Source organism: Simochromis diagramma, unplaced genomic scaffold, assembly GCF_900408965.1.
Source record: "Simochromis diagramma unplaced genomic scaffold, fSimDia1.1 OVJJ01000321.1, whole genome shotgun sequence".
Taxonomy (NCBI): domain Eukaryota; kingdom Metazoa; phylum Chordata; class Actinopteri; order Cichliformes; family Cichlidae; genus Simochromis; species Simochromis diagramma.
Window position 1 is genome coordinate 13,652,629 of NW_024386772.1, and position 26,485 is coordinate 13,679,113.

The 26,485-nt window shown below is 38.9% G+C and overlaps 1 protein-coding gene across 2 annotated transcripts; it reads left to right on the forward strand.

Moving 5' to 3' along the window:
• Positions 1-26,485, forward strand: LOC120745564 (nuclear GTPase SLIP-GC-like). 2 transcript variants are annotated; one of them, XR_005698659.1, is made up of 20 exons: positions 1-206; positions 322-366; positions 1,772-1,796; positions 2,010-2,096; positions 4,926-5,013; positions 6,045-6,264; positions 6,408-6,647; positions 11,692-11,898; positions 12,006-12,181; positions 12,876-12,960; positions 13,040-13,127; positions 13,270-13,391; positions 13,675-13,845; positions 13,938-14,086; positions 15,224-15,274; positions 15,930-16,029; positions 16,174-16,282; positions 16,529-16,571; positions 23,935-24,065; positions 24,193-24,274. XR_005698659.1 is itself a non-coding variant. In XM_040050549.1 (20 exons), exons 1-20 carry the CDS (start codon positions 204-206, stop codon positions 24,467-24,469), a joined length of 2,244 nt encoding a protein of 747 aa, XP_039906483.1. In that variant the 5' UTR covers positions 2-203; the 3' UTR covers positions 24,470-26,485. The 2 variants fall into 2 exon arrangements, 1 of the variants encoding a protein (XP_039906483.1); XM_040050549.1 differs by lacking the exon at positions 16,529-16,571 and adding an exon at positions 24,405-26,485 and having other exon boundaries at positions 2-206.

Below are 26,485 nucleotides of genomic sequence, written 5' to 3' on the forward strand. Positions count from 1 at the left end.
TTTTCTCGACACTTGATTCTCAACACATACAAATCCCCTGATCGGCCGTGACAACTCCTTTGGGCTTCATCCAAAATATACATTTCCAGTTTCTTTTTTAAAAAATTCTGCTTTTGCACTCCAGCTTGAATTTGGACTTTGCCTTACTTTTGTTTTTACTACGTGTTACTGATTGGCACCTTGCTGCTGACTTCAAAGTTATCATGGTATTTACACACTAAAAACTATGTATTATTGAAAACTATAATTTTGAAAAAATAATTTACTATAATTTATACATTTTATACAGTTATGGATTTGAAACTGTCTCCATTTTGCTAGGAAGAACAAAACACAAGTCAGGAAATGGACAGTCTTGCAACTCAAGTAAGTTCAATGCAGTTTTATTCTGATTTCATATTATCTGTAACATAGATTACACATTCAAAATCTGAACATTTTACATGGTCTTGCCCTGAAGAGTTTTTTAAAGTTTTTTAAAGGAAACAGGACAAGGTAAGGCATATTCAATTTAATTTGTCAGATGAGTGTGAGATTCCCCGGTATAACTCCATGGGTGGTAAAACCAAGAATAATGACACAGAGTCATTATTCTTGGTTTTACCACCCATAAACTCCGTGTCATTATTCTTATGACACAGAGTTATAAGAATAATGTATTTGCCACTGAGCTAAAAGTAAATCATATATGGAAAATGAATCGGAGTTAAAAAGAAATACATCCTGAGAAATGATTTTGTCTGTATTTTTAATCTCAGTGTTTAAGTGATTACGTAATGAGGAAATTAGACCGTGACCGTTTGGGTGTGGTAAAAAGAGGAACTGTCAGAAAAGAACACAACAGGAAATGTATAAATTCGATGATAGAATTTGGATTCCCTGCTCATTGTTTTCTGACCTGAACTTGAGTTGAGAAGAGGAAGTCGGAGAGCCCTGTACGGGGTTGCGCACTCTCTTCAAGTTGGATTCCTTCCAGCCGTGGCCAGGATGGTCTTTCTTCCTTTCCAAAACCCACTGCAAACAAGGTCGTAGATATTTAGCAACAGGATAGAGAGAGTACAGTATTGTAGGATGGTTAAGTATGAAGTGATTTTAAGTGTTGTAATTGAGCTGACCCTGCTAAAATCTTGCTTAAATAAAATTCCTATCTGCAGTTAAATTTGTGGACATTGTGGACACCTGTGTGTGAAATTTGATAACAGTTTAGAGTTCTTATGGGTTATTATAGTCAATTAATAAAAAACACACCCTTGGGACCTGCTGTCCAGGTCTCTAAAATATACTTAGCAAATAACAAGTGCCATAGATCTAGATGAGAGCTGCCTTCAACATGTGGCTGTCAAATGGGTCTCACTAAGGGTTGCTGGTGGGTACCCAGAGTCAGAGGATGTGCAGGGTGGGCGCCTGGATTAAAGCAGTTAGAGGCTAAGTGAGTCCTCCTCACTGCCGGCTTAAACCAGTCTCAGTTCACCTAATAAGGTAAATACCCATAGTGATATAGAGACTCTGACCCGTTAGATGGAGAGTGGGTCCAGACCTCCTGTACAGGGGTAACTAAAGTCTAACAAATTTTAATACAGTTTTTACTGAAAAGCAAAAAGCTGATTTTATAAATTGAAAATCAGAATTTTGACAATTTCATCACAGATTGCATTGAAATTTTACATTTCAGAGCATGAGGTAGGAATTTATTAAAAGCTTTAAAAATTTTAAAGACTAATGTGTTTTTTTCTATACTGTTTAAAAGTCAAATGTTTATGTTTGTCCTCAGGTTGTCCCTTCCACATCTAATAAAGGTGAGATACGTGTACACTGTTAATTAATTTTGTTGATCTAAAATTCATCCAAGTTTTCAAGGCAGTAATATTTTTGTTTGGACTAAATAAATCTGCTGAGAACACGTTTCATTACTGAAAGTTTCAATGCCTTCTTCTTTTTTTTTGTATTTTTAATATTTATTTATTATTTGTTGTTGTCGTTGTCCTCGTTGTTGTTTTAAATCCACATAGGAAAGAGGAAGTCCAATCCTCAGGGCAAATCTAGCAAGCAGCCAGCAGCTAAACAACAGCGTGTGTCTACACCAGGAAAAAACTCAGGTATTTTAGTTTCTCTCTCTAAACCAGGGGTCTCAAACTCGCGGCCCGCGGGCCATTTGCGGCCCATTTGCGGCCCACGTCACATCTACTTTCGGCCCGCATATTGATGTGAAGAAATTTTTTTTTTTAAATTATTATACGAAAAATGATTGGCAGAGTGTTACAGGCATGGCCCTTTAAGACTGTAGCCTCATGGGTGGTGTAGTCCTTGCTGCAGGGAGAACGTGTGGGACCGCCCCTCCCGCTGTGTGAGCCTGACGGAGGGAGAAAAAGGAAAGTCAAAAAGTACGAGGTACAGAAATGGGAGATGGAAGCATGTAAATATAAAAATAACCACTGCAGCCAAAAAGAGTGCCTGATGAGCCCAGTAAGCTATTAAGACTCGACTGTACACTGTTTTCGTGTTTTCCTCCGAAACAATAAAGTTCTGCTGGAGCAGCCTTTCAGTGCCTCTTTCTGTCTCTCGCTAGCAAAGTTGACCCAGACAGTAAAGCTAGTTCCCGGCTACGAGCCCGACATGGAACCCAAAGTATTAGCTAGAGGTCTCCTTACCACGGTTTGGAGCTGCGGATCTGGCCGAGGTAACAAGAGAGTCCAAACATGTTGAGTATGGTGTTATTTTTGTGCCACTATTCTGAGCGCACGTAAAAAAAAATATTGAGCGCACGTTAAAAAGGTTTGCAGGTGCAAGTGTTGCATTTTGAGGAGAAATTTCTTTTGAGCGAAGAAAAGCTGAATTTGAGTGAACAAAATTCATTGCTGCGTGCAAAAATGTATTTCAGTGTTTGCTATTATCCACACACACACATAATAGCAGCCCCTCTCGCTCAGTTTTTGCATTTGTGCTCGCTCGCAATGTGTTGCTTGTGCTCTCAACATTTCTGCCCATGCGCGCTCAACTCTTTCTCTACACCGTTATATTTGTGCCACAAAACCAGCCAATCACAGACTTGGATGCAAAAATATGTGATTGGCTGTTCTGGTCTCCAATCAGCTCGAAATGACGAAATGCAATATCCCAGAATCCATTTCGTCCAAAGCTCAAACGAGGCAGTGGCGGAGGAACACAGAGTGGCGGAGTTTGAAATATTACTCTTTCTGGGTCACAAAATAAACTTTTAAGATATTTTCATGGGAGAATGGTGCTGTGTAAACTTCAAATATCTGCTCGATTCATCAAGACATCACATATTTCCATAAGTGCTTTAACGTTTTCGGATATGCCCGTTACCCACCAGCTGACCGGGTGGTCACTCGGGTTAAACATAGTATATAAGGCTGAAATGACAAAAAAATCGGCCTGCACCACCAGGTATTATAGGAAAAACCATAAAGCCTTTGAACTAAAACAAACGCTGTTGTAACAGTGATGTACACTGTCTTGTTGGTATATATGTATGATTTGTATCACCTTCATGCTTCCAAACCGATATCATGAGCAGCAGCTTTTATAGCTGTGGCTCCAGCAAACATCAGCTGATACTAGAAATTAATTTTAAATAAATTCTAACAGCTTATCAAACTTGAACGTGCTGCTGTTGTTGTTTAGAGCAACATCCGCTGGTTTCTGGCGCAAAGTGGGAGATAAACAAACAAGAGAGACGATCAGCTGATCATTGATCAGTTTCATGATTGAAGTAGCAACAGGAGAGGGAGGGAGGGAGAGAGAATGAGGGGAGAAGAGGCAGCTGACAGCGTAAAGACAGAATAACTCCAGCTTTGTCTTTTTTTCATTCTAGCTAAAATACGGGACTAATCGCGTTCCTTTTCCCCTCAATACAGATGTATTGTAATTGGTCCAGCCCAGAGTTGATCATGACCAATTGGCTAATCCACCACCTTTCATTGTTTATACCGTTACAAAAACAAACAAACATAAAAATGAAAAATCACCATCGGCCCACGTATGCCCAACGGCCAGTCCAGCTATGCGGTCAGCTGGTGGGTAACAGGCATCTCCGAAAACGTTAGAGCACTTATGGAAATATGTGATGTCTTGATGAATTGAGCAGATATTTGAAGTTTACACAGCACCATTCTCCCATGAAAATATCTTAAAAGTTTATTTTGTGACCCAGAAAGAGTAATATTTCAAACTCCGCCACTCTGCGTTCCTCCACGACTGCTTCGTTTGAGTTTTGGACGAAATGGATTCTGGGATATTGCATTTCGTCATTTCGAGCTGATTGGAGACCAGAACAGCCAATCACATATTTTTGCATCCAAGTCTGTGATTGGCTGGTTTTGTGGCACAAATATAACGGTATAGAGAAAGAGTTGAGCGCGCATGGGCAGAAATGTTGAGAGCGCGAGCAACACATTGCGAGCGAGCGCGAATACAAAAACTGAGCGAGAGGGGCTGCTATTGTGTGTGTGTGTGTGGATAATAGCAAACACTGAAACACATTTTTTGCACGCAGCAATGAATTTTGTTCACTCAAATTCAGCTTTTCTTCGCTCAAAATAATTTCTCTCAAATACATTTCATTTCAGTGTTGACCCTGTGCTAACTTGCATATGACAAATGAAACTTAAACTGAAAGGTTTCAGATAGTTAAGAGTGAGAAAAAAATGCGTTCATGTTTGCAATTTTGTCTTGTTACACAATATTTGGAATTAAATAAAACAAACAAAACACTACATTTTAGGAAATATTAGAGGGTGTTTTCGTGTTTGGTTTTTTGTACTACTTGGACACTAAAGTGGCCCTCCAATGATATGACGGTACCAGAAGTGGCCCGCGGCTCATTTGAGTTTGAGACCCCTGCTCTAAACAATGGCACCTCACATCTTCCACTGGTTTCTAATCTTTTACTTTTACATTGACAGAAGCAACGATACTGGCTGATATTAAAGACATTATGGAAGAGGTCACGGCAAGACTACAAGATCAAAATGAACTAAGTGCTTTCCTAAAGTGAGTATAAACTTGTATATATTCTATGTTAGATGAATCATTCCCTAAGAGGTTGTTGTTACTTTGTTCAAAGGTTTCCCTGAAATTGGCAACAAAACAAAATAAAAAAAAACAATAGAATAGCTGTAACACTTTATATTTTAGTGGTAATCAGGTTTTATTTAACGACACCGGCATCTAGACTTTTCCCTTATAAAATAGTGATAAAATAAAAGATTAAAATTGATGTAACTTAATAAAAGCAAAGACTAGTAAGTGGAAAAACATTTCCCAAAACCCATGAGGCAAAACTAACCGAAATAGTGTAGAAATATTTAACAATATTGTGTGCAGTATTTGAAATTAAACATTTTAATATAGGGACATTAATTTGTAACGCAATAATAAGTTAACAGTGAATGTTTTCACATATACTATGATACTAATATTTTTTTTTTACAATGCTGAGCTCATACTACTGTATATCTCATTATTTTTGTAGTGTAGTGAATCTAATGTTTATTTTTGTGTGGCCTCTCCAGAGGCCTGGTAATGAACTAATCATGTGATTCAGGTGTGTTGACCCAGGTTGAGATCTAAAACACCGGCCCTCGAGGCCAGGAGTTTGAAACCCCTGATTTACATCATTACAGTTAATTACTATTTTATTGCCATTATTACCAAATACAAATGAATTATTAATATGATTATTTCAGCATTATAATGTGCTTATAGTATCATATAGTATAAAAAATTAAACATATAAATTTAATTACCTTATTGTTAACAGGCTACTAAGGCACTATTCCAAATTCCAAATACTGCACAACTAATGCTATTTTACTTGTAGCAGTTTTTCATACTGTTACCAAAATATTTCTATACTATTACAAATTGCTTTTTTTCTCATGAACGTTGTTGCAATTGTTTTCACATTATAAGCATAGCTATTATTCCACTATATACATTTTAAAATTAGTTATTAAATTGATATTTACATTTTTGATGTATTTATTTGATTTGATTAACCCATGTTTATTCTTGTTCTTTAGGAAAAAAATAACAGAATTGGACAAAGACAAGAGGGTACAAATCGGTGTTTTTGGTGAAACCGGGGCAGGAAAATCCTCTTTGATAAATGCAAGCATTAATGAGGAAAAACTTTTGCCCTCTTCTGATGAATGTACCAGTGCATGCACCTCAGTCATCATAAAGGTGGAGGCCTCAGTGGACGACAAGTATCAGGCACTCATTGAGTTCCTCAAAACAGAGGTAAAGTCATATGTTTATTGTTACTTGGAGCTAATTAATATGCTAATCCAAGAGCCTCATTACGACTGCAAAAAGACAATTTGTAGTTGCACTAAATTCTATTTAATAAAACCAGTGTTATTATTATTGTTGTTGTATTTTAGGAGTGGAACGAGGAGTTGTGGTATTTGCTTCAGTCAGCTAGAGATAAAAACAATGAAGAAACAGCCGATGATGATGATGATGATGATGATAATGATGATGATTACATTGAGAACAAACTGTCAGCACTGTACGGAGAAGAATGGAAAAAAAATGTATTTAAAGACCTAAAGGAGAAAAAATGTTTCAGTGACATTCATGAACTTCTTAAGTCTGGGACGAAGACTTTTACATGTAAAACTGTAAGTCAAAAACTCTCTCTGTCTCTCTCTATCTCTCTCTCTCCCTATAGTCAGATAACTGGAGGAATCACAGATAAAAATCATTTATAACATAGAACTCAGTTAGGAGGCTAATAAGCTAATAATCAGGTGAAGAACTGCCCCACCGACTACCTCTTAGGTATGCTGTCTTATTGAGGGGGATCCAATGCAACTGGGTGTATACCTCACCTCTGCCCTGAGAGCACAGAGAAAATAAACCAGCAAACAAAAAATCCAAAAAAAAACAACAGAGCCAGTTTCTATCTGCCCAAACCCTCAAAGTTAGTTATTAGATAATATGTATATATTTACTGTTCTTAAAGTAATTATTTTACCTTGTGCTTTAACTTGATTTTGTTTGGCTAGTACTAGCAATTTCATTTTCTGTTTTATTTTCTGTGACTTTTCATATATCTAATTTATTTTACTCCATTAATGTTCAGTGTTTTTTGACAGCTTTTTTTAAAATCACTTTAAAACATCACTTAATTTTACTTTGCTTTTGACTTCTAGAGTCTTGTGGATTAAACGGTTTAGAAATTATACTAAAAGTGTATATGCACATAAGAACCTATTTTTAAATATCTACTGTAATCAGACTGGTCAACCTCCCACAATAATCATGATATACCACACTGGCATTTGTTGAGTCTGTGTTTCCACAGGCCCCACTAGTTTAGAGACTTATTCCTCATGAAGAACGAAAACAACACAAAACATCTTCAACCAGTCCTTTACACGCTAACGAGGGAAGCTTGGTCAGTCCTTCTTGGTCCAAGTCCTTCAAAGAGCAGCCCTCCTCGTAGCCTTTTTATTTCCATTACAATTTACACAACATAACACAACACAAGCACCTCCCACCGTAAAACGCCCCTTGGTTACAAAGATAAGGCACTATGTGTGTGTGTGTATGTGTGTGTGTATGTGTAAGCACGTGTGCAAGAGTGTGTGTGTGTATCCTCCTGATCACAACTGTTTTTAACAACATCCTTGGTCATAAAGAGGGTAATCTCCCCCACACCCAATATATGGCTCAATTCAAGGTTCAAGGTTCTTTATTTGTCACATGCATAGTTATACAAGTATAACGCACAGTGAAATGTAGCCTGAAACGCTCCTCGACATGTGCAAAAATGGGGGGGGGGTAGAGGAAGAACATTATATATATATATATATATATGTAGTATATACATTGGGTGAATGTGCAGTAGTAGCAGCAAGCAGGTGAATTCTGTACATTAATATGAATAGACATCTGACTATTTTACAGAATAGACAATATAAACATATTTAAAATTAAAGGAATTTGGAATGTACATTGTGCCTTGGTTTAGAGTGTCTGGAAGAGAGTCCTGTCTCAGTCAATTATAGATGATGTGAGAGGGCGGGTGTGTGTGTGTTTAGGGCCCGGATGGCTTAGGGATAGAAGCTCCTCTTGAGTCTCTCTGTCCTTGCCCGGATGATGCGGAACCTTCTACCAGATTGCAGAAGTTGGAACAGTTTGTTGCCAGGATGGGACGGGTCCTTCAGTATCTGCGCTGCTCTAGTCCGGCATCTCCTGGTGTAGGTGTCCTGAAGCGGGGGGAAAGCAATCCTGCAGCAGCGTTCTGCTGTACGGATCACTCTCTGGAGAGCTTTTTGGTCCTTCACACAGCTGTTCCCAAACCACGATGTCATGTTCTGTGTGAGGATGCTCTCCACAGCGCCTGTATAGAAAATCCTGAGGATCTTTGGAGAGACCCTGAACTTCCTCAGTTGTCGTAGGTGATACAGGCGCTGCCTAGCCTTTTTGGTCTGGACCTGAATGTGGGCAGCCCATGTCAGGTCTGAGGAGATGTGGACACCAAGATACTTGAAGGACTGCACCCTCTCCACTGGGGCTCCATTGATGATAATGGGCTTGTAGTCTCTGTGCTGACCCCTTCTGAAGTCCACCACCAGCTCCTTGGTCTTGCCGACGTTCAGCTGGAGGTGGTTGTCCTGGCACCATGATGCCAGATTCTTCACTTCATCCATGTAGGCCGCCTCATCGTTGTTGGAGATGGCACCCAACACCACTGTGTCGTCAGCAAACTTCACAATGGTGTTGGAGCCATGGGTGGCCACACAGTCTGAAGTGTAGAGGGAGTAGAGCAGTGGCGAGAGGACACATCCCTGAGGTGCTCCTGTGTTGATGGTGATGCTGTTAGAGACGCATCTACCCACCCTCACCACCTGAGTTCTGCCAGTGAGGAAGTCCAACACCCATGCACATAGACGGCTGTTAAGTCCCAGATCCCTGAGCTTTGTGAACAGTCTGCAGGGCACTATTGTGTTAAACGCTGAACTGTAATCAACAAACAGCATTCGCACATAGTTACCCTGTTTCCTGTCCACGTGGCTGAGGGTGGTGTGCAGGACGTGGGCGATGGCATCCTCTGTGGATCTGTTGGATCGGTAGGCGAACTGGAGCGGATCTGTGGTGTCTGGGATGGAGGAGGAGATGATGTTCTTCAGCAGCCTCTCAAACACCTTCATTACTACCGAGGTCAGTGCAACTGGCCGGTAGTCGTTCAGGGATGAGGGTTTGCTGTTCTTGGGCACAGGGATGATGGTGGATCTTTTGAAGCATGTGGGGACCACAGACTTCGCCAGGGACTCGTTGAAGATGTAAGTGAACACACCTGCTAGCTGGTCAGCACAGCAGCGCAACAGACGGCCGGTGATGCCGTCTGGCCCCGCCGCTTTCCTTGTGTTCACTCTCCTCAATGCCGCTCGGACGTCATGCTCCGCGATGCTGGTCACCGGTCTCTCGCTGATGACGTCACTGTCCTCGGTAGTCAGGCGGTAGATAGCATTAGCCGCCTGGCTAACCTCGAAACGGGCGTAGAACTGATTCAGCTCGTTGGTGAATGCAGAGTCGGCGTTGATTGGCGCAGTGTCCCTGGCTTTGTAGTCCGTAATGGTGCGTAGTCCGTGCCACATACTCTGTGTGTCGCCCTGGTGGAAGCGGGACTCCACATGCTCCCGGTACCGGCGTTTGGCATCTCTCACCGCGCACCGCACGCCGTATGAGGCCGCTTTGTAGGTGCTCATATCGCCAGTGGCGAGACCCGCGTTGTAGGAGGCGGTCCTGACGTTTACTGCAGTGCGGATCGATCTGTCCATCCACGGTTTCTGGTTTGGGAATGTGGTGACTCTCGCAGTGGGGATAATCTCCTCCGCTAGCATATTGACGAAGCATACTGCTACTTCCGTAAACTCGTTGATGTCGACTGCGCATGCTCTGAACATGTCCCAGTCAACGTCGTTGAGTGCGTCCTGTAGCGTAGCTTCTGATTGGGCAGTCCACCGTTTTACCTCCCTCGTGGTTACGTCTTCCCTCCGTATGTTTTGTTTATACTGGGGAATGAGGAAGATGGCGTTGTGGTCAGACTTTCCAAAAGCCGGGTGTGAGACAGCTTTGTAGCCCTGCTTGTATGGCGTGTAGCAGTGATCCAAAATTCGATCCCCTCTCGTTGGACACGAGACATGCTGGTAAAAGTTTGGCATGACTTGTCTGAGGTTCGCTTTATTAAAGTCTCCTGCTACAATGAGGGCTGCGCCTGGGTCCTTGTTTTGAAGCGAGCTCAGCACATCATGTAATTCGGACAAAGCCATACCTGTGTCCGCTTGGGGTGGGATGTAGACCACCGTGGCGATGACTGAGGTGAACTCACGGGGCAGATAGAAAGGGCGGCACTTAATGCTCAGGAACTCCAGATGTGGCGAGCAGCCGCTGGAGAGAGTAGAAATGCTCCTGGCATCACACCACTTTCTGTTTACCATGAAACACACTCCTCCACCTTTGGTTTTGTTCGACTCTGCCGTTCTGTCCGCGCGGAGCACAAAGAATGAATCCGACGGAGTTACGGCACGGTCCGGCACGGTGGGGGTCAGCCATGTCTCCGTGAAGCACAGAATGTTGCAGTCCCTCATTTCACGTTGGAAGGTGACCCTTGCTCTTAGGTCATCGAGCTTGTTCTCCATGGATTGTACGTTGGCCAGTAGGATACTGGGCAGTGGTGCGCGATGCGCCTGCTGTCTCAGTCTGTTCCTAATGCCAGCGCGGTTCCCCCGGCGCTTCTTTGTTCTGCGCCACGGATGAGCGGCCCGTCCTTTGTTGTTCTCCGCGCCACGTAGAATCTCTGGCGGCCAGGAAGGGTCGGGTTTAAAAGTGTCCAAGATTAGATGTGCAACCTTGTCACCAATGTTTACAAGTGATCCGCTGTCGTATACTATAAGACTAGAGGATTTTGGGATGTAAACCAGAGCAAAAAATAAGTAAAAAACAAGAAAAGTGGATAGTCGGAGCGGAGCGGTCAGGAAGGCGTCTGGACGTGGCCGCTCCATCTTGCAGTATTTCATCTTGCAATTCCTGTATTGGTTCACCATACACAACACAGGTGAAGCCATAAAAGGGCAGGAAGCTTACCAAACATCAAACAGAACCTTCACATGGGATGTATCTGTGATAAAACACTACAGCTTCCCCCCCCCCAAACCCTTAACAGGCTGGGGAGGGGGACAAAGGAATGTCATTGATTGCACAGTTTAAACTAAGACTTTACAAATTTAAGAAACACAATGACAACATTCAACAATTTGACTCTAACAGCATTAGAAAAGGAATGTTTATTAAGTGAAGATTTTTGTTTCACTGTTTTATTATTGGAAATTATCACTATGACGTTATCTTGACGATAGCATTGGCTGTGCAAAATCTGGTTTACTTCCTAGACAGGATATTTAAACAATTCAAGGTGATAAGTGTTGGGTTAAGTTACAGTGGTGCTCTGCATTTGGAAACTCATACTCAATTTCAGAAACTAAATCTTCATTACAATTAGTGCAGTACTTGATTATAGACATAGTTTCAGGACCTGTTGTTGAAAAATACTAACACTCTGGCATTCTCTGGGATTTCTACAGGATTTCTAACCAGTTAGCCTGGTTATTGTGATGTTGAAGGGGCACTATACATTCATGTCTTTTTTTATTGCAGGCTATGGACTTATCTGGCAAACTTACCCCATACACAATGAATAGCCCTTTACCTTCTCAGAGCAAAAAAGGAAAGAGGTACTATTGGCCAATAGTGAAGTGTGTGACTGTCAAGGTGCCAAACAAGGATCTTCTCCAGCATGTCACACTTGTGGACCTTCCTGGAAGTGGTGACTGTAACAAGAGCAGAGATGAAATGTGGAAAAGGGTCATTTATTCACTTTTACTGCTTTGTTATCTTGAACCAGAAATGACATCTTGTCAAGAATTGATGATTAACGATTAATTGTTAATATGACTATTATTCCATTTCAGATTGTTGGTGATTGTTGCGTTGTGTGGATTGTGACTGAGATTAAAAGAGCAGCATCTAAAGAGACAGCCTGGAAAATCTTGAGCCGTGTCAGTAGGTTCATTGGAAATGGTGGCGAGTGTCAGCGTATTTGTTTTATTTGCTCCAAGTCTGATGAAACTGGAATTTCACATGGCCGGTAAGTAAATTAAGATGTCAAGAATTTAAAAAAAAAAAAAAAAAGAAGAAGAAAAGAAATTAGATAGTAAAGCATGTTGTATCTAGGTGCAGGGTAATTCCTTAAAGATGAGACAAATCTCAAAAACATGAATATTAATACTGAGCAGACTCAGAGGCAGGTACAAGTTTAGCACGTTTATTGAACCAGTGGGTGGAGAATTCCTTGGCAAGAAGAGAGTTAAGTTAGCAATGGCAGTGCAGGGAAACATTTCCTTAAAAAAATCTCAGAGAATGGATTACAAAGGGAAAGTTTGATTCAAAGAGAGTGACAGAGATATGCAACAGACTGTGAGGCTAACTGAGGGGAGCCCAGGACATGGAAAACAGAGATTTTTGAGTTTGACTAACTGCAACAGACAGTCCACAGTACATAGATTGGAGGCAGGTGTACCAGCCAAGAGCTGACTGGGGTCATGCCACCAAAACCTCATAGTGGCCTTCCCATTACACTCAGTGAGAGTGGACAGCTGGAGAGCAATGAGAGGTAAAAGAGAAAAAAGTGAAGAAAGAGGCATGGAGGCAGACAGTGGCATGATAGCCTTTGTACAGGGTCTATAAAGTTTTAGGAAAAATAGTATATCAATAACCAACAAGAATGTGCTGGCATTTCTCTCAGTGATTTAATGCTGGGTAACACACATGTATTCTTATAGTTTGCCAGGTGAAGTCCATAAACTCATAGTTAACAGAAACACACAAGCCAAGGAACAAGTAAAGCAAAAAATAAAAAATAAGAAGGTGAGTTTTATAGGTAGAGTGAAAATCTAACCCAAAAACAATAGCAAGAAAGCTTTAAAATGTATTCAATTTTCTCCAGAAACCCTTCAGTGATAACTGTTTCGAAGTGTTCACAGTGAGCTCCCGTGAGTTCCTACAAAAAGAGCATCTAGATCCAGAAGAAACTGGTAGGTGAAGTTCCCTGATATGAGCATGTACTAGACATAAAGCAGATATCAAATGCTGCTGTTGTAGTCTAGCTTAATTTCAAATAATGGCTATTTTTATTACAATTAACGTTAAAATGAATTATTCAATTATTATCAACAGAAATACCCAAACTTCAAAAACTTCTGAAAGAGCTCAACAACCTTCACTCAGAGACAAAAAATTATGTGTCTGGAGCTTTTACGATTCTGTCTCTGATTCAAGATGCCAAACACAAAAAAGCAGTAAGATACTCAAGTAATAAAATTCTTCTATTTGTATTACCTTTCAAAAGCAAAGGTTAATAAGTAATAAAAGATATATATATATATATATATATATATATATATATATGTGTATATATATAAATTTTCACTGAAAGCTTTTGTATTTTTTATTTACTTTTTTCTAAAAAAAACAAAACAACAAAACCTTAAAATAAGTTTACTGACACTGAATCTAGAACTGCATTTTCCATCAGGTATTGGCATTTATAATTTTGTTTTTCTATTATGTTTTTATTTTCAGGGTGATAAAAACGAAAATGTGTGTGCAGAACTTAAAAACACCCTGGGATGCAAATGTGAACAAATCAAGAAAGAAATAGAAGAGGTCTACAAGACCTTTGAAAAATGCCTTAGCAAGGGGGTTGAAAACTCCAAAAAAGAAGATGAAAACAAATTGAAGAAGTTATTGGACGTATGTATTTATTTTAAAGATTGCATTAAAACTACTGATTTTGCCTTTCAAATGGCCTTATGTTCAGGAATTTGTTTTCTGTTTTGTTTCAGAAAGAGGATGGCCGTGGTTTTCACAGGACATTAAAGTCTGTTGTTGTGGGAGGTGGCGTCCACAAAACAAGGAAAGAAATAAACTTCAACGTGGAATTAGCTTCATGCCTGACTAACAGCATTGATGAAATATTCAGCAAGATCTTCCCGTAAGAATCCTGTATATTTATACCTTCTTCAATTTCTTTTTATTAATGGAAAAGATGATCATAGTGTTAACAATGGTACTATAAATGGTAGATAATAATATCGTTTATTAAACTGTTACCCCTAATCCTAATTTTGAAGGGATCAACCCTTTTGAGGAAGCTCCCTACAGGGATCGTGACAAGACTCATAAAGAAACCAAAATTAAACAAAGGAAAATATCTACAGACAATAAGAATTAAGACAACAACTCAAAATTTGGTTTAAAACTGGGCACAAAATTTATACCTACTGTGATGTACATTTATTCTTGATTCAAAGAAAATTAAAAAAATATATACATATACATATTTATATATTGTTCAAGTGCCATGACTAACCTTGCCACCCATCCAACATGTGTTCTGATAGGTTTGTAGCTTGAACCTATTCGCTGGAACGTTGAAGACAATATAATTACACAGCAAGCAAGACACGAAGTAGGCAAAGTTCTTCATGTTTCTCGTGCACGGGAGAGAACCGGACAAACGCCGTTCCTTCGCTTGACCCCAGTTGCTCTCGTCCGCTCCCCCGTAACACTGCTCTTTTATTGAGGTTACATGAATATGCATAGGTTCATTAACATACGACGTCTACATACAAACAAAGAGTACCTTGCCTGTGTGTGTGTGTGTGTGTGTGTGTGTGTGTGTGGGGTCAGAGTGTGACCCCATAAATAACTTCCCTAAACCTGCTGGTCTGGAAGTCCAACAGTTCATCTAAACAAAAGGCACTTAGCCTAAAACAGATATAGCCACGTTTATCCTACCATAAAACAATAAAACAAGGCACGACCTCTTCCCATGCTCCCAGGATGTAGGTGTGCTTTGCAGCCTGCTAAAGATCACACATCCTATCACTACACAATTAATTATACACCTCTAAGCATATATGGTTAAATATTTCTAAGCATAAATGACAATCAACAATACAAAACCTAACATGTTCTCTCCTCACTATACTGTTGTGCGTGACAGTACTTTTCCTGCCTGATTTATTTGGAGTTGTGATGATGATGATGGAAAGAATAATGCCTGTAACAACAATATGATTATTTTGGCACTTTTTTAAAATTTTCCCCTTGTTTTCTCTCCCACCAGGTGTGCCTCCTGGTCTGACACTATACGAATCAATCCTGCAGTTACATACAAGTAAATATACACTACACCAGGGGTGTCAAACTCAAATACACAGTGGGCCAAAATTCAAAACTGGAACAAAGTCGCGGGCTAATATTAATATTTATTGAAAAAAAAAAAATCTTTCTCCAGATTTAAGAATGAATCTTTTCTTATGGACTCAAATAAGTTTTGCTGGAAAACTGAATATGGAACAAGCAAAGCTTAATACTAAACAATATATATATTAGCTGTATAATACCAGTAGGCCAGCTCTAATAGTAATTTGCTATGGCTTTGCGGGCCAAATGTAATTAGGCTGCGGGCCAAATTTAGCCCGCGGGCCAGAGTTTGACACCTATGCACTACACGCAAACACACATTTTAAGTTAAATTATTCTTATTTGTCTAGTCTTATTTGCATTTGGTTTTGTTTAACCTCAAAGTCTTTGTCCATTTCTCTGGTGTTTAGCATACAAGTACAATACAAAAAACAGAAAAAAGAAGGACCTAATATGGGCTTAAAACTTGTCCATCTTTCAAGCATGGAGAAAAAACAAAATACTTACTAGTACTATTATTACTTAATTAATTACACAAAAATATACATATACATTTGTATAAGTTACATCTTTTTTTTAATAAACATCTCAATACTGTCATTCTGAAGTGATTTAACATATTTCAGACCATTCAATGGATCCATTAGTGCATTTTCGCTTGGAACCGATTTACTGACTACTAAGTACAAAGATCTAAAACTACAACTGGATTTTCTCAAGATGGAGGTAAAAGTCTAAACTCTCCTTTTAAACAGAATAGTCAACAGATGAACCTAAATACTCCCAAAATAGCCTTGATTTGTTTTTTGTTTGTTTTTTTTATTTTAATGAATTTTTAAACTCATTTTAATCCATATTTATGTTTTTAAGGAAGAAAAAATTAAGGAGAAACTCAACGAAACCATCCGGATAGAAAAGAAAATGATCTACAACAGTCTGTTGGAGACAATTGAGACAAAGATGAAAGAATGCTATGAAGGTAAGAAAGGAGGTCAATGTATCACTACTTAAACATTTCATAATATAATCTCGGAAGTAATTATTCGACTTTTTACTTGTAAGTTTTTTTTAATTACAATAAAATGAACTACCTATATTTTATATCAGTTTCATTATAATGTAGAGAGACAGAATATCAACCACAAATCCATGAAAAAATAAAATAACATAAAATTTGTAAATTGATTTGCATGTCATTCAATGAAATATGTGTTTAATCCCCAAGCAAAACATCACTTAGTAAGGAACCTTTGTTGGCAAGCACAGCGGTAAGACATCTTCTCAACTCACCTTTAATGAAACTCCTTAAATCCTCTACATTTCTTGACTGCAGCTTGGGAACTCCAAGCTTCAGGTTTTAGTCCAAGAGTTTTCTGTACATTATCCCATCTGTTCATTGCCTTCTTAGTGTAGTGAAGCTGTACTGTACCCTTAGCAGAAAAACAGCCCCAAAGTACAATGTTTCTACTGCCATGCCTGACAGTGGGTCATACTCAACGCTTCTCTTCCTCCAAACATGATAGGTTGAATTTAATGCCAACGAGCTCTATTTTGGTTTTATCTGACCACAGCATATTCTCCCAAGTATTCTCTGATTCATTTAGATGTTCACTGGCAAATTTGAGATGGGCCTGTGCATATGTCTTCTAGAGCTGGAGGGCCTTGTGAGCACTGCAAGACTTCAGTCCATTACACCTTAGTGTGTTACTAATGCTGTTCTTGGTGACTATGGTCCCAAAAGCTTCCATCAACATGTGCCTCTGCAGTTTTGGGCTGGTGCACCAGGCAAGATTTTGCATGGAGCTTCAGAGTGAGCGTGGTTAATGGCCGTTTTATATTTCTTTCATTTCTGAAAAACTTCAGCAGGGCAGCCAGGATCCAAGTGGTCCCAAATGCAGATACAGACAGAGGCACTGAGTTAGACTTAATGACAAAGCTTTAATAACAATCAGAACATTTTTACTTAGAGTTCTGGACATGAACCGCGAACTATGGTGGGAGTCAGGTGCTTGATGTTGTGAACATGAAGTGGGAGCTATAGAGGGCTCGTTTGGTACCGGGCCGCGAGAGTTGAGGCTCAGGTGTGAAATGTATGGTTTTCAGGGTTTTTATCGGTTTTCAGCGTTATTTTGTTATCGTTTTGATCGGTTACTCGGTTTTCCTGGGTCTTTTCACGTGTGTTATGAATAAATCTTCTTTTTTTCGGTACCGGTACTAGTTTTATTTTGTTGTATTTATCCGCGACACCTTAAAGGCCGGTCCGTGAAAATATTGTCGGGCATAAACCGGTCCGTGGCGCTAAAAAGGTTGGGGACCGCTGATCTAAATCACTGCAACAGAGGGACAATGAGTTTTCCAGAAACATTACCAGCCCAACACTAATGCAGGCTGGCACCTGATCTGGCAAAGACTTGTTGAGTGCGCTGGTCTTAAGTAAAGGCAACTAATTCACCATCAGGTGTGGACAATAGGCAGGATGATGAGGTGGAGACTAGAGATGGCACGATACCACTTTTTTATGTCCAATACCAATATCATAAATTTGGATATCTACCGATATGAATCCGATGTAGTGTATTTTATAATCAATAAAACTGTACTTTTAAATATCTTGCTGCAAGTTCATACTTAAGTTTTAAAAAACAAAACACTAAAGCTATTCTGTTATACCTGTATGCGAAAAATACACTGCACCCAAAATATTTCATAGTCCAGCGATACTGATCAATCTAATAAACTTAAACCTACACCATCCTCCCTATTGTGGTATTCTAAAGAGTACTTAGCAGAAATATTAAACAACCCAACTAACAGGGTTGCCAACTCCCATAGGGGAAAACATAGGGAACCACCCTCCACCTCATGATGTTTAATCAACGTAATCAATTTTAATTTAATGCATGTGCATTATTTTTCTACAATAATTAAATAGATTCAACATCTTTCCTCAACAGAATTGCAGACTGCACAGATGGTACCTTCCCAAGGGAAAAAGTATTATAGCTTACTAGGGTGTACATTAGATTTAATAGTTATTACGTTACTATATACTATAATAGACTTATATACATTTTACATCAGATTAAAACTTTGGTTGTAAGATTCATCTAATTATTTATGAAAAGCTAGACATATTAAAGAGGATAAGAAAGAAAAGTATGTCTTTGTGCCCCCCTTTCCCTGTTAATACCCTACCTGGCCCCCTGGCAAAACTTTGCTATATCCGCCCATGCAGAGTTACCAGCCATAAGCTACGTAGAAAATTATCCTGGTGTAGAAAGTAGTATTAAATACAGGGAGTGCAGAATTATTAGGCAAGTTGTATTTTTGAGGAATAATTTTATTATTGAACAACAACCATGTTCTCAATGAACCCAAAAAACTCATTAACATCAAAGCTGAATGTTTTTGGAAGTAGTTTTTAGTTTGTTTTTAGTTTTAGCTATTTTAGGGGGATATCTGTGTGTGCAGGTGACTATTACTTTGCATAATTATTAGGCAACTTAACAAAAAACAAATATATACCCATTTCAATTATTTATTTTTACCAGTGAAACCAATATAACATCTCCACATTCACAAATATACATTTCTGACATTCAAAAACAAAACAAAAACAAATCAGCGACCAATATAGCCACCTTTCTTTGCAAGGACACTCAAAAGCCTGCCATCCATGGATTCTGTCAGTGTTGTGATCTGTTCACCATCAACATTGCGTGCAGCAGCAACCACAGCCTCCCAGACACTGTTCAGAGAGGTGTACTGTTTTCCCTCCTTGTAAATCTCACATTTGATGATGGACCACAGGTTCTCAATGGGGTTCAGATCAGGTGAACAAGGAGGCCATGTCATTAGTTTTTCTTCTTTTATACCCTTTCTTGCCAGCCACGCTGTGGAGTACTTGGACGCGTGTGATGGAGCATTGTCCTGCATGAAAATCATGTTTTTCTTGAAGGATGCAGACTTCTTCCTGTACCACTGCTTGAAGACGGTGTCTTCCAGAAACTGGCAGTAGGACTGGGAGTTGAGCTTGACTCCATCCTCAACCCGAAAAGGCCCCACAAGCTCATCTTTGATGATACCAGCCCAAACCAGTACTCCACCTCCACCTTGCTAGAAGACATTAAATCTTGGATGTCCCTAAACTTTCTAAGATGCAATTCCAGCAAAACTGAGGTCATTCTGTTTGGTCCTAGTGGACCTTGTGAACCCTCCGCTATTGATTTGGGACCCCTGGCAGAGTATTTTAAATCTGTTGTTACAAACCTGGGTTTTAAGATGGACAGTGATTTTAAATTAGATAGTCAAATTAGGGGTACTGTCAAGTCCAGTTTTTATCATCTAAGGCGCTTGGCAAAGATAAGACCTATTTTATCTCAGCCGCATCTTGAAACGGTAATCCATGCTTTTATTTCATGTCGTTTAGATTACTGTAATGCACTATATTGTGGAGTTAGTCAGCATCTTCTCTCTCGTCTGCAGCTGGTCCAAAATTCTGCTGCACGACTTTTAACCAGAACTCGTAAAAGAGAGCACATAACTCCCGTCCTGGCTTCACTCCATTGGCTGCCTGTATATCTTAGAGTTCACTTTAAAATTCTCATGTTTGTGTTTAAATGTTTAAATGGTCTTGCCCCAACTTACCTCTCTGAGCTTCTGCATCCTTACTCACCCCCCAGGTCTCTCAGGTCAGCTGACAAGCTGCTCCTGGAGGTACCCAGGTCCAAGAGGAAGCTCAGAGGGGACAGGGCCTTCTCTATTGCTGCTCCTAATCTGTGGAACAATCTTTCCCAGCACATTAGAGAGGCCCCTTCACTGTCCACTTTTAAAACACGTCTTAAAACTCATTTTTACTCTTTGGCTTATGACACAGTCTGACCCTGATTTTATTGTTTTAATCTAATGTGCTGATTTTATTGTTTTAAATGTGTTTATATATATATTACTTATATTATTATTACTATTTTTCTCATTTTTTTTTAACATGCTCAATGTATCATGTTTGGCATGTCAAGTGTACAGCACTTTGTGTTCAGCTCGTGGCTGATCTGAAAGCGCTATATAAATAAATTGCTTGCTTGCTTGCTTGCTGGCGTCTGAGTCGGACTGGAGCTCTCTGCCCTTTACCAATCCAGCCACAGGCCCATCCATCTGGCCCATCAAGACTCACTCTCATTTCATCAGTCCATAAAACCTTAGAAAAATCAGTCTTGAGATATTTCTTGGCCCAGTCTTGACGTTTCAGCTTGTGTGTCTTGTTCAGTGGTGGTCGTCTTTCAGCCTTTCTTACCTTGGCCATGTCTCTGAGTATTGCACACCTTGTGCTTTTGGGCACTGCAGTGATGTTGCAGCTCTGAAATATGGCCAAACCGGTGGCAAGTGGCATCTTGGCAGCTGCACGCTTGACTTTTCTCAGTTCATGGGCAGTTATTTTGCGCCTTGGTTTTTCCACACGCTTCTTGCAACCCTGTTGACTATTTTGAATGAAACGCTTGATTGTTCGATGATCACGCTTCAGAAGCTTTGCAATTTTGAGACTACTGCATCCCTCTGCAAGATATCTCACTATTTTTGACTTTTCTGAGCCTGTCAAGTCCTTCTTTTGACCCATTTTGCCAAAGGAAAGGAAGTTGCCTAATAATTATGCACACCTGATATAGGGTGTTGATGTCATTAGACCACACCCCTTCTCATTACAGAGATGCACATCACCTAATATGCTTAATTGGTAGTAGGCTTTCGAGCCTATACAGCTTGGAGTAAGACAACATGCATGAAGAGGATGATGTGGACAAAATACTCATTTGCCTAATAATTCTGCACTCCCTGTAAATTCTAACAACAATTTATCAAGCTTAAACATGCTGCTGTTGTTTATCCGCTGGTTTCCTCTTTCTGGGGCAAAGTGGGCAATATACAAACACGAAAGACAGGACTTGCGACAGAATTGCCAATCAGCTGATCATTGATCAGTTTCATGATTGAAGTAGCAGCAGGAGAGGGGAGAGAAAAAAAAGACAGTCGCTCTTGATATTGGCTGTTAAGCTTAACATGGCTTTACAAACATTCAGAGATAAACTTACACACTTGCTTTACTTCTCCAGGATAGTTTTCTCTGAGATGAAATGCCATGATTTGGAATCGCATAGCGAGGCTCCAAATGCTCCACCAGACCGCCGACAGGTCTCGCACGCCACAGGTGCTCTGTAATGTGATGCATACTGCTCTGACGTGCTAAGGTCATGAGCTGGGTTACGCCATGTCGCAAGTTTTGTGAGATGTTTCTGTGATTGTTAATGGATCGGATTAAATTTTTTATTTCTGTCCGATATTCAATCCAGTAATTTAAGTTCGTATCGGACCAATACTGATACGTAATATCGGATCGGTCCATCCATAGTGAAGACCACAGCTTAGTGCAAAAACACATCCTCTCACCCGAACCATGATAGTCACCTTCCCACCGAGCTTCTCGCTGACCTCCTTGTAGCTCGTTCCAGCTGTGTGCAGGCCTACAATCTTGTCCCAGATGTCCTTTGACAGCTCTTTGGTCTTGTCCATAGTAACGGAGAAAGTGGAATAGAAAAAATTTATTCTGTGGACAGGTGTGCTTAACAGAGGTGGAAAGAGTACTAAAATATTTTACTCAAGTAAAAGTACTATTACTTTGCTGAAATTTTACTCAAGTACAAGTAAAATTACCTGTCTAAAAATTTACTCAAGTAAAAGTAAAAAGTAGCTCATTTAAAATGTACTCAGAGTAAAAGTTACATAGTTACTTTTTTGTCAGCAGGAGGACAGCCTCTTCTGAGTAGTGCAAAAAAGACAATGGGATAAATCTCAAAGTAGTTGTTTTTTAATTAAAAGAAAAACTTTACAAATTAAAGTGCAGTGGCAGTTAAACTGCAAGTCTATACATCAAAATGGATAATGGTCACCAAACCAACCAACCAAACTGTCAAAACCATATAATTCTTTTACATGAGAATGTGTTCTAACCTGTCAAATAAGAGAACAAGTACTGAATTGAGCTGTACGGCAGCTGCTATAAAAATGTGTTTTAATTTTTTAAACTTGGCCCTGCTCTGTTAATTTTGAGGAGCAATTCAATTCAATTCAATTCAATAAAACTTTATTGATCCTGAAGGTTGACCCCGAAGGAAATTGGGTTAAGGCTGCCGACCTTTGCCAGCGCAATCTTACTCTTCTGACCATACATACATTACACAAACATCACATGGGGAAGACAGATCAGAGAGGTATAACAATGGAAAATGCACAACATGAGGAAAGATAAGGAGAAAAAAATAACTCCCCCCAGACTGAGCTCCAACAGGGAGATCAGTTTGAGAACAGAAAAAAACACCTCTGCACATAGCACATGTTATTCTTTTGCCTGCAGTGTGAACATGTGTGGGTTAAGTAAGAAAGTAGCCGCTTCCGTCTTCTGTCTAATTTAACTATTTTTTTTAAAATAAATTATTATTATTAACAAACAGGAAAAATGTAAGTAAACACATTTTCTTTTGGCAATTTACCAATCCAGTAAAAAAAATTTAAGTTGCGTGGACAACAACGTGCCCAATAACAGCTTATGTCTTAACTTAATGTGATTAAGTTGAACACAGCCTTTTTGCTAAAATAAATGTACAAGTTTCATTTAACTTACCTCTACATGCTTGCGCAGGTTTGATGTGGAATTTTTAAAAGCTGCTAACTCGGTCTCTCTGGGCAAACACAGCTTACACTGCATAATAAAGCTGTTGCCTTTCTTGCACTTGAAGCCGAAATGGTCCCTTAAATACGGCCAGGGGTTCACATCGGTTTCTTCGAGTTCAGGGTCAGCAGAATTCGACGGGGTTTCTTTTTTCGCTGGATCCGTACCACCGATGTCAGACTCCATCTTTATCGTGACCCAACGCCAGTTTGTTCTACTACCCATCATTCCCTGCAGTATTTCCGAAGCGCAATGTTGGGGGTTTTTTTTTGTTCTTTTAATTTACTCAGTAACAGGTGTGATTGAAAATGTAGCGAAGTACAATACTTTTTAAAAAAATATACTTAAGTAAAAGTAAAATTACTGACTTGAAAAATGACTTTAAAAAGTATAAATACACAAAAAAACTACTCAATTACAGTAACGCAAGTAAATGTAATTCGTTACTTTCCACCTTTGGTGCTTAATATACATAATGAGTTAAGATCAAAAGTATTTGCAATTGATTGATTAATTATAATCTGTATGCAACATGCACCAGATCTGGCTGGGTTTTAGGGAATCAAATACCCATTTCGCTTGATGGCATCCAAATCAATTTAGATGTTTTATATAATGTGGGGTTTTTTTCTAGATTTGTGATTGATATTCTGTCTTTCCACTAAAATTAAACAGTCATACAATTAGAGACTGTTAATTTCTTTTATTCATTCAGCAGAGGATGAAATAATTATTTCTTCTTAATGTATTCACCTTGATTGCGTATAGACATTTTACTTGATTTTTTCTCTCATTGTAGAAGCATCGAGATTTAGCAAAAAAGACAATGAATATTTACAATAAACAAATAAATAAATAAACAATCATGATGATTCCTATAGTTATTCTGGCCCAATTTTATATCGTTGTAGAGGCAGCAAAATGTGGTGGAGATGGCAAATTACACAATATGAAGACCATTATCAAGAGCCATGTACGCTCAAATAAGGAAATGTATGAGGAAGCAAAAAATGCCATGTTGGAGAAGGTGGATGCTTTAAAGGTTTGTCACATTTTAAAATATATGTTATGTAGTCGTTGCTATTTTTTGTCTTGTTTTATTTTGTTTCTGGCTGTTTTTGACCTATTAGTCTCTGCTGAAAGCAATAAAGTTTTTGATGTTCATTTAGAGCACCATCCTGGAGGATCTGGAGAAAGCCATGACAGAATCCATTGAATTTTCTCTCAGGACTGACAACAACTCACTTCCAGGTAAACAGAATATGTTAAAGTAAATAATTATTACTGAGCATTAAGTATTCTCCACATCGTTAACGATAAATATATATACAGAATGATAATGCTTTATTTTGTTTTAACCTTTATCTATTTATTTTTTTAGATGTTTCAGAAGGGCTAGAGAGAGTGACAAAACATCGTGATGAACTTTTAAGCAGTCAACATTAAAAAATGTAACTGGGTAAATACTGATAAAATGTTTTTGTGCTAAATAATGTGAACTGATCCACCCAGCAGTTGCTCTAAATCCATGGTGTATATACGGCTCCATTTTAGTGAAGCTGACTTTTTGTGAAGAACACAAAAACAACACTAGTGTGAACATTTTTTTATGAACACTTCTTAGGCAAATTTTAGGGGGATTTTACTGTTTGTCCTCAATGGCTGAGCATTTATCTCTCTGATTATTTCAAAAAATTTATTTCTGATATTTCAGGTCACCCGTGATATCTTCAGTCACATTTTTCAAGTTGTTTTGTGTTCTCTCTTTGAATGTTATGCTGATGCTTACTTTTGACTTTCAATCAAGTTTTTACATCTGAAGTCATTAGCCGTTTCCAGATACAAACTCTGCTTCAGGTCCAATTCATTAAGGCACTTGTGTTTTAACATGTTTTCATGCTTTGTATCTTGTTCTATTTAATCTGAACAAACCCCTGAAAAAAGTCGATGGTCATTGTTACCGTCTCTGAGTTTTACTAGCCCTATTCATCGGCAGCACTTTTTAAAACCTTATGATATAACTACAGCCCAACCCATGCAGCAGTGCATTAATGACTAACCTCGTATTGTGGATGGATTATCTCAGCTGTTCTCCTGACTGAAGTTTGGTCGGTTTACAACATCCTGCCATGCAATTGCATTTGTCCCGAACCATCGGGAACCCTCGCGTTAATTTTTAGCGAGTGGAAGAAGGTTAGCGTTCATCCTCCAGCTTCACTGTGCTAATGTTTTTATAGTATGCTAACCATAGCTGTGTAGCTAGCCACCACGTAGCACATCATCATATACCAGCTACCCCAACTTCAGTAACGCTATAAAGGTCACTAATGTTTAGTTTTCTGTCTTGATTTATGTCGGAAGTGGTAGCAGAGCTCTACGTTTTAATTTTTCAGAAATCCCTCAGTCAGAATATGGTATAACTTCTTTAGGTTGAAACTAGTGAGCTAACTTCGAACTTCCTGCTAACTTCAAACTCTGTTAAACTTCATAAATGCTGTTTTCATGGATGTCTGGATGTTAAACTGCTTTGTCATACTTAGAGCAGCCACACTGATAATTTTAGTAAAGATGAAAGAATATAGACAGTTTTAACTCTCAGTATTGCCGCAGTGTTTGTTTGGACCCAGAAACAGGGTTCATATGCCATCGCTTAACAGTTTCATATAAAGAGATATTTAGATAGTAATTCAAACCAGCAGTGGCAAGGTTTTAATAATAAAGAACTAAAACAAAATGGAAATACTGTATCTAAAATCTGATTGCTTTTTTGCTTTTGTAGTGGTAGTAGCTTTTTAATTAGTTGTGGACTTGAGGTAGATAGAAAATTAGAGAGAAATGAAAAGGTAAAAGGATTACGATGCAAACATTCTTGGTTCATGTCAACCAGGGATATTTGCATTGTATTTCTGTTGTGGTTTTAATTTTAAGGGTCTAAACCAAAAGAAGATCCAGAGCTTCATGATTTTAATTATTTTATTTACTTCCTATACTGTGTTTAAATATGTTATGTTTAGTTTTGCTTCATTAGGTGGGTACTTTATTTTTTTTAGGTATTTGGATTTAACCTTGTGAACAAGAATGACAATTTCAATTTGTAATACAAATATATCTTTTCTGCAATACAGACTTTGAGTATCATATGATTAATAAAACGGTAGCAAATAACTACTATCAACTTTTACTTAAGCTACAATATCATTTTGAATTTTGTTGTTACTAATCTATACTAATTCTAAATGTATGCATGTGCTTTGTTTTTGTATTGCTGTTATAATAAAATATAACTTGAGTTTAAAAGCATGTGTAGTCGCAAGAACAGTTTTTTCTAATCCCATGAACATGAAAAAGACATGTTTTATATTCATGCAAAAACATCCTTGTTGTAATGTAGTGGAAAGTGGCATGGTGGAATAATAGAGAGAATCTCCCAATAAACATTGGATGCATTATTTTCTATTTTAA

Excerpts from the sequence above, each read along its gene's own strand:
- LOC120745564 (XM_040050549.1), top strand. Across the intron at positions 367-1,771 it reads TGGACAGTCTTGCAACTCAA|GTTGTCCCTTCCACATCTAA; the intron begins GTAAGTTCAATG and ends GTTTGTCCTCAG. Across the intron at positions 24,275-24,404 it reads TGACAACAACTCACTTCCAG|ATGTTTCAGAAGGGCTAGAG; the intron begins GTAAACAGAATA and ends TTATTTTTTTAG.